This window comes from Petromyzon marinus, chromosome 7 (genome assembly GCF_048934315.1).
Source record: "Petromyzon marinus isolate PM22_M1 ecotype Great Lakes invasive population chromosome 7, UKy_Petmar_22M1.pri1.0, whole genome shotgun sequence".
Lineage (NCBI taxonomy): Eukaryota > Metazoa > Chordata > Hyperoartia > Petromyzontiformes > Petromyzontidae > Petromyzon > Petromyzon marinus.
Genome location: NC_133673.1, coordinates 17,280,351 through 17,289,006, shown reverse-complemented (window position 1 = coordinate 17,289,006; position 8,656 = coordinate 17,280,351). Strand labels below are relative to the sequence as shown.

At 59.2% G+C, this 8,656-nt stretch overlaps 1 protein-coding gene across 1 annotated transcript; it reads right to left on the bottom strand.

Annotated features, from left to right (window-relative positions):
• TH (tyrosine hydroxylase) lies at positions 1-8,377 on the bottom strand. The gene is made up of 13 exons (XM_032949364.2): positions 8,231-8,377; positions 6,275-6,484; positions 5,430-5,622; positions 4,820-4,908; positions 4,473-4,540; positions 3,668-3,718; positions 3,021-3,166; positions 2,474-2,609; positions 2,290-2,359; positions 2,095-2,151; positions 1,867-1,962; positions 1,609-1,742; positions 1-964 (listed from the first exon to the last, which is right to left on the bottom strand). Exons 1-13 carry the CDS (start codon positions 8,312-8,314, stop codon positions 805-807), a joined length of 1,494 nt encoding a protein of 497 aa, XP_032805255.2. The 5' UTR covers positions 8,315-8,377; the 3' UTR covers positions 1-804.
• Between the last annotated feature and the right edge of the window lie 279 nt (positions 8,378-8,656).

Sequence of the window (8,656 nt, the reverse complement as noted above, 5' to 3'; positions counted from 1 at the left end):
GGCGGGGAGACTCGTTTAATGATGCAGGGAGACAGCGAGACACGAGAAGACAGCGGCAAAACACGCAGAGACAGAGCCAGACAATGCGGTCACACAGCAAGGGAGACTTGAGGCCAATTCGGACATTCACGATCCTAATCACAAACTCGCCCTGACGCAGTGGCCCCTAATACGAGAACCCTGACAACGGGGACGCATGTCCCTATGTTCACTCACCTATAAGACACGTCTACGTGTTCATCAGCCCAGGAAAGTTGTTCCATCAGCCCAGAGCACATCTGCCTAGATGTTTCACTTAAAGGACACCTTTTTACCCATTAGATAGATGCCCACGTCTCCAATTTGTCAGACTTCTATCCGTTTAGAAAACGCCTGTCGCGTGTACACAGACCCAGAGGACATGTCCACCGTCCACCAGCTTATTGAGCACGTCTACAAGCGAAGTATCGAGTCGGTCCACATGTCCACAAACATAGGGGACTGCTTTCTCACGCATTCAGCAGGCTGGGCGAGTGGGGTGGGGGTGCTTCCCCGCTACCCTGCACCACCAGACTGACCTCCCTTTTGGCAGCTCTCATTAAGATGAAGATCTCGTGGCCAAAGACGTTGATACTGCAGCCACCACCACCACCACACCTCGCCAACGCGTTCTATCCTCTGCCAGATTTCACAGCTGTCGCACAGTAGACACACACACGTGACATCCAAGAGCTGCCTCTTATGGGGGTGCAGCTTTCGGTAGCGAAGGCGGGGAACTGGGTGGATCTCACCCCCCTCGGGGACTAAGGAGGAGGGCGGGGGGCGCTAGGCCATCCTGGAGAGCGCGCAGGAGAGCACAGACACTTGCTCCTGGAGGGCGTCGACGGCCGTGCGCAGGGAGCGCGTGGAGTCGAGGGCATGCACGGAGCGCGTGATGGGGTCGAAGCGCAGAGCCACGGGGCGGCGCAAGCCCTGCGCGTACTGCCTGCTCCACGGCAAAAACAGGTACCCCCCCCCCCCATGTAGCCTTTAGCACACTTGGGGGGAAGTTCTGTTCGCGAGCAACCTTACAACACAAGCATCAATAGCTACGATCTTGATTTGGGTGACAGGGTGGTGGTGCTAGTGGTGCTAGGGTATCGCAGCAAGAAGCACCTAGGTTCGAACCAGCCTCGAGCACCTCCGTGGAATGTGTATGTTTCCCCCCCGCCGTCCTGTAGTGCAGGGGTTTGCTCTGGGTTCGGGTTTCTCCCATAGCTAACAACAACATACAACTTGTAACTGGTATTGGCCAAACACCTCAATGCTGAGTAATTCCCTGCAAATAACTCAATTGGGATACTCCACAGCTGCACCTCTACGGGAACTAATTTAATCGCTCCATCTCCCTGGTGGTCCCACTCTCCTGCGCGGTCATCCCCTTGGCTGCTACTCCGCTAATAGTCTTGACCTTTGGCCATGACCCCTCCTCGCCATGGCGTGTCCTGCAGCCCAAGCCCGCTCACTTTTGTTTATACGAATGTGAAGCCGCGGGAAGCAAGTGAATTGTGTGCTCAGCTACTTAGTTACTTTGCTGTGCTTGACAGTCGGATGCTGTGGCTAAGGTGTGACTCGGGTGTCCAACCACACCTGAGCTTGTCCTTGGCGTCCTCCAGGCTGTCTGACACGAAGTACACGGGCTGGTAGGTCTGGTCCTGGTACGGCTGCAGCGCCGCTGCCTCCGCCTCGAATGCGCGGTACTCGGGCTCTCCGGACAGCGCAAACTGGGGGAGGGGGGAGTGGGGGTGCAGTGAAGAGGGGCATCGATTAATCGAAGGGTTGTTTTCTGTGACAGGTGAGCAGTGACAGAGCAGGTGAGAAGGATAGTGAGTGAGGCACTACACTCACCATGAGCTCCCCGAAGGAGGAGAGAAGCCCCGCCCCGTACGCCTTCACGTGCCCCTCCTGCTTGCAGAGCCCGAACTCCACCGTGAACCAGTAGAGCTGGGGTAGAGGGGCACAGGGGTGGGTCCGGTAGTGCACAGGTGGGTGGTGGTAGTGCACAGGTAGGTGGTGGCAGCGCACAGGTCGGCGGTGGTGGCACTGAATTGCGAGGGGCGGGGTTCCGTTCCTCACCGTCGCCAGTTTCTCGATGTCTTCATCACTCGCTCCCAGAGACGCCAGTCCGATGTTCTACACGGGGGGAGGGGGGTGTTAGCGGTCTCTCCGTGCTCACCCCTCACTCCACCTTACCCCCCTCACTCCGTTCACTCGGCTCCCCCTCACCCCTCTCACCCGCCCAACCACGCTCACCTCGCTCACCCCGCTCACCTGTGAGAATTGCGCAAAGGTGCTGTCCGCCAGCATGGGCACGTGACCGAGCAGTTCGTGACAGCAGTCGCTGTGAGCACATGGCGCAGATGCACGCGGGATAGGGGGGGGGGGGTCACAGTCATCGCAATGCACGCGAGTTGTGTGCGTTGTGAGTGAGTGCGCGTGTGGTGAGTGTCCTCACGGCTCGGGGGAGTGCATGGGTGAGGACGCGTGGCGGATGTACTGCGTGCACTGGAACACGCGGAACGCGAGACTCGCCAGGAAGTCTCGCGCCGACAGCAACCCTGCCGCGGGGCGCAGCTGGAACCCTGTGCGCTCTGGGGGGCGAGGGGTAGGGACAGTCGGGGGGTGGGGAGAGGAGCGGACAGGTATTCCGGCATGTGAGTCGGTTCGCGAGCGTAGCTGCGGTACAAACACCCGCCTCTTTATGACCCAACTGCGCCTTTCATAATTTAACCAGGGAACCACTCATCTGGAAACTCACTTGACCACTCATTCACTCACTCAAGACATTCAAACACACCCACCTACCCATCCACCCACATACCCACTCACTTACCTATTCACTCATCCACACAGGAGCAGACAAATATTCAATTTAACCACCCGGGACATTCCATCCAGACACCTCCGCAACCCAACCCGCACAACATCCCCAGCCTATCTATCCCCACAGTCGCCCTGCACCGGGGGCCCGAGACCTGCACCCCCACCCCCGACTCCCGCACCCAGAAGGAACGTGGACACGTCCTCGAGTTGTGGGATCGCGTCCTCGCTGTAGCCGCAGTGCTGCTCCAAGAGACGGAAGGCGTCCACGTGCTCCTTACACGCGTGTGTCGGGTACAGCCCGGCCAGCTTGCGGTACACCTCCCCCCTGGGGGGAGCAGGGGGAGCCAGTGGGGGTGGGGGTAAGCATCGCCGTTATCGTCATTCAGCCGGGTGGTGGTGGTGGCTACGCTGCTGCACGCGGCTGCCTGTGACCCAGCGCTGTGGAGGTTGGTGGATCACCGCACACAAGGTGCCGTACCCTGGCTCGCCAGGAGAAGGCGTTACTCAAGTGGACTAATCACCATCTATTTCTATCTGTACGGGGATGGAGTGTTCCCTCTGTCACGCCAGGGTTTTTTTGCTGGTGCTCCGATTTCCTCCCCACGTGTATAATAATCACAACTCAGCATCACCACTATTATGGCTCTCAGATGTGCTTGCGAGTTGTACCGCCTGTTGTTCGGAACTACGCCCGACGGTTCGCTGCTCGTACCGGGAGCTTCTTGAGGTACTGAATGGAATTTAGTTTTTCAATTCAAACATCTCCTTTCCTCCCCCCTTTCTTTCCCCGTGCCGCCTCCTCGCTGTGCCCATGTCGCTCACTCACCACGTGGCTATTTCCTCCTGCGTGTAGTGAACCCGCGGAATGAGCTCCCCTCTGTGGGGGTGGGGGAGAGAGATGGGCGGGGGAGATGGGGGGGGTCAATTCTGCGGCGGGGGAGACACCGCTCCATCATCAGCTCACCTCGGACATAACAGAGGACATCAAGAAATATCACAGCCAGCCGACATCTCACCAGCGAGCGTCGTGCCACCTACTCCAGCCTGGCAGCGATCCCCGTAGGATATTCAATGGGACATGGAGTGAAATGAAGCCCTGGGCAGAGACGCTTCCTCAAACATCCTCTCAGCACCTCGCACGGGGAGCTGGCGAGCCGCGTGTCCACGTGACGCGCGGCCTTCCGTGAGCTGATTGTGGTGGCACCAAGGGGTGAGTGCGGGGTGAGTGCGGGGTGAGTGCGGGGTGAGTGCGGGGAGAGTGCGGGGTGAGTGTGGGGTGAGTGAGGGGTGAGTGCGGGGTGAGTGAGGGGTGAGTGCGGGGTGAGTGCGGGGTGAGTGAGGGGTGAGTGCGGGGTGAGTGAGGGGTGAGTGCGGGGTGAGTAGGGGGTGAGTGAGGGGTGAGTGCGGGGTGAGTGCGGGGTGAGTGAGGGGCGAGTGCGGGGTGAGTGAGGGGTGAGTGCGGGGTGAGTGCGGGGTGAGTGAGGGGTGAGTGCGGGGTGAGTGCGCGGTGAGTGAGGGGTGAGTGCGGGGTGAGTAGGGGGTGAGTGAGGGGTGAGTGCGGGGTGAGTGAGGGGTGAGTGCGGGGTGAGTGAGGGGTGAGTGCGGGCACAGTGCGAGGTACACGTGCTCACGTCTTGTAGGCGAAGGCGATGTCCGCTATTTCTCGGCGCCGCTGTTTGTACGCGGGGTCCGTGAATCCCTGTGAAGATCAGAGAGGCGACCCCCTCACGGACCCGACAGGGACCCACCATAGCCAAAGGAGACCCCACGGACCCCTTGCTCCCATCATCAGCGAAGAGTCGTCGCCTCGTGGCCCAAGAGGCGCAGGGACCTCGGCGCTTCAAGGATTTGGCGCGAGTCAAGGATCGGTTTGTCGTGCCGAGTGAACCCCCAGCCACTGTAAACGGGGGAACGAGAGATGGGGTCTGCGTCCCCCCTCCCTCGTATCCCCCCGTGCCCCCCCCCTCCTCCCGCGTACCGGGTGGTCGTGGTCCAGCTCGGGCTCGAACTTGGTCACCAGGTGGTTGCACCTGTCCAGCTCCTGCAGTTTGCGCGGGAACCACGGCCCTGTGCACGCGCGCGCACGCGTCACTGTTGGTGAGAGACGAGGCCCCCCCTCCTCCAATCTCCCCCCCCCCCCGTAACCTCAACTACCGGGATCCCTCCGTCTGATCCCCCCCCCCACGCCATTTACGAGATAGAGCGTTGCCGCCTCGCACGCTCGTTTTTATTAAAGGTGTTCCGGTTGTCCCCTCCTACGTGTATGATAATGATAATACCAATATATCGTACATAAAACCCCAATCTAGCGTCGGCAGGATCCTCCTGAAGAAGAAGAAGAAGAGTCACGCGACTCCATGTGGCTCTCCTGGATGAGCGACTATCACGACGCTGTATGCCCCCCGCCCCTCCCTTCGATCCCAGCACCTACAGCCCTCGACCACCGATCCGTTACCCTCATCACTTAACCCCTCCCCCCCAATGACCCCCCCCCCTCACCCCCCTCACCCTCCTCACCCTCCTCACCCCCTCACTCTCCTCACCCCCCTCATCCCCCTCACCCCCCTCACCCCCCTCACCCCCCTCACCCTTGTCCTCACGGCCCGTGCGCACGTGCTCGGCCACGCGCCTCAAGGCCCCCACGAGCGCTGTGACGTCACAGGCGCGCGCTTCGCAGCGCACGAGCAGCTCGAGCCCCCACCCCGCCGCCGCCCCCCCCGGCCCCCCGGCGTCCCGGCGCGAGCGCCGCGACTCCACGTGCAGCACGTGCGCCTCGAACGTCTGCGCGGGGGACACGCGGGGCACACGCACGTTGGTACACGCACGCACGTAGGTACACACGCACGTGGGTACACGCGCACGCACGTGGGTACACGCGCACGCACGTTGGTACACGCACGCACGTAGGTACACACACGCACGTGGGTACACACACTCACGCACGTGGGTACACGCGCACGCACGTGGGTACACGCGCACGCACGTGGGTACACACGCACGTGGGTACGCACGTGGATTTACACTCACGCACGTGGGTACACACGCACGCACGTGGGAACACGCACGTGGGTACACACTCACGCACGTGAGTACAACACACATGGGTACACACGCACACGTGGGTACACACGCACACGTGGGTACACACGTGGATACACACGCACACGTGGGTACACACGTGCGGGTACACGCACATACGTAGACGAACACAGGTGGGTGGAGCAAAAAAGAAACACAGTGTCGGTGACGAATATATGAGCCGGTCCTGGGCCTCCCGTAAGTCGACTCAGCCTCAAATAAAAAAACTCGGCGTGGTGTGTAAACATCGGCACTCGGGAGACTGAGCGCCGTTGGCGGCCTTCATCGGTGTTCGCTAACAGTACTTGCCTCAGCAGTCTGTTAAAGGCTATACGGTGCATCTTTGTCTTTGTACCTCGAAAACTTTGATGGCTCGGGAGAGCCCTCGCCCCCCTCGGAGCGCGCATAGCAGCGTGAGTGTGGCGCGCGCGCCCCCTCCGGGAACTGCCGAGCCCCCCTCCTCCTCGCGCCCCTCGCCGCTTGCCTCCTCCCGTCCACCCCCGGCCTCCCGCTCCTTGCGCGCGTCTGAGATGAGACTCTGACGGCGACCCGTGTAGGGGGGGCTCTGGGGATAGGGGAGGGGGGTATTGGATAAGGCAGGGAGAGGAACGGAGAAAAGGGACCGTCGAATCCAGACGGCGTTCCGCACGGAGGACCCGGGGGTCCAAGATATATCGCTGCTCCTTCGCCTTCACGCCTCCTCGATCGCAAGGGTCGGGTGTTGGCAGGAGTCGGGTGGTGTCGAGTCGTGTGTTGGCAGGATGGTTCTAGTTTCACTTGGAGTTCGGATGCTGTTGGGTTTAGGATGGTTGGATCTGGATCAAGGTGGCGGAGTGGGTAACACCTGTCCCTCACAGCAATAAGTTACTGGGCTCCAATCCCGCCTCGGGCCCCTCTGTATTTACAGTTTGTATGTTCTTTCCCCCTGTTCTGCATGGCTTTCCTCCGGATTCTCTCTTTTTCTCCAATAGCTAAAATAAACATATAAAACAAACTCAACAAATTATTGAAATTTTACCAGGTAAGCCCCACTGAGCGATATATATGTTTCAGAAGGTACATGGCCACAATTGATAGCTCAACAAAGTGGCTCATAACGTAGAAATGTATAGCTGCCAAATACTCTAAACGCGTGTTTTTTTAATGTAGAGAGAAAAACCGGAGAACCCGGAGAAAACCCCACGCGACCAGGGGGGGAATATGGTCGGGATGGAACCCACGACTTCCTGTATACCAGGCGAGGTTAATATCTGTAACTGGTATTGGCTAAACATCCGAACGCTGAAACATTACCTGCACATTACTCAATTGGGATTGCACACAGTAGTAGTAGCAGCAGCGACACCGCCCCCTACTACGATATATTAGCAGGGCCCTCCTTAAAAGGAGTCTTGAGACGCAGTGAATATTTCCTGGATAAACAATGATAACACCACTAATGATCAAATATATAGGTCAGGGTCAGAGAATGAGAATCAGAGCTATGGTTAAGGTTAACGTCAGGATAATGGTCGGGGTTGTAGTCAATGGTTTGGGTCAGGACAGTGGCCAGGGCTGTGGTGAGGGTTCGAGTCGAGGTCAGGGCTGGGGAGCCCATGGACCAGGGCGCTCCCCGCAGTGCACACCAAGTGCGCCCTGCACCGCCGCTGTACGCGTGTACGTGAACGGGAGCAAGTGAACGGGAGCGCGTGAACGGGAGCACGTGAACGCGTACACGTGAACGGGAGCACGTGAACGGGAGCACGTGAACGGGAGCACGTGAACGGGAGCACGTGAAGAGATGACAGAACCGGGCAGAGTCGGGCAGGTGAAGCGGCGGCGTGAGTGGAGGGTTCTTACCTGGTTTACATCAAGGAGGTGTGTGAGAGAGAGAGAGCGGTGGCGCTGTGGTTGTACCTTTGTGGTGGAGACACCGCCTCACCGTCGCAGGTTTAGAATCTCTCTGCTCTAAAAACAATAGCCATTGCTATTTTTATTTTACCTCCGACTAGCACGGTTGGAAATATACGGTGCGAAATAAGTTCAACATACACACATTCATTGCCCGAAACGTCGCATATTTTATATATACAGAATGTGCGTATATCATTTTTGCGTAGTTATACTGACGAACGAGTTTAGTTTGTGTTATTTGTGCTTGTACACCCCTGCTTAAGCTGATATCACAACAACGATATTGCATGGTTAATTCTCAGCTGGTGTCTCACCTGGTGGTTTAAACATCGAATCTGTGTGTGTGAGTGATGGGTGGCGCGGTGCTTGCGCCTGCAGGGGCGGTGGTGCGGTGGATGCGAGGGAGTCGCTGCCTCACCGAGATGCTCTCTGCGCGGCTGCCGAGCTCGGAGCCCGCGCGGCGGAACGGACGCGACAGCGGCGGGGAGTCGGGGCTCGGCATCGTCACGGCGGCGGTGGCTTCAGGCGCCCGGGGTCTCGGGACCTCCCTTATAAACCCTCGCACCGCGACCCCCTCCCACTATCCCCCCCACCCCAGATCCCCATAACCCCCCGGCTCCCTCCCTCCGTTCAGCGTTCCGTGTGAATAGCGGACCCCGCTCCCATCTCCTGCTCCTCCTCTTCTTCCCCCGCGCGAGGAGGACGCGTGCGTCACGGGAGGCGACGCAGTGGGACCTGGGAAGTAATTTACTCTCTCGGCCACTCGAGCAGACAGTCACCTCGACCAGACTCTCACCACCAGACTCGCTCATCAACCAGACTCTCCCATTCTTGCCACCAGACC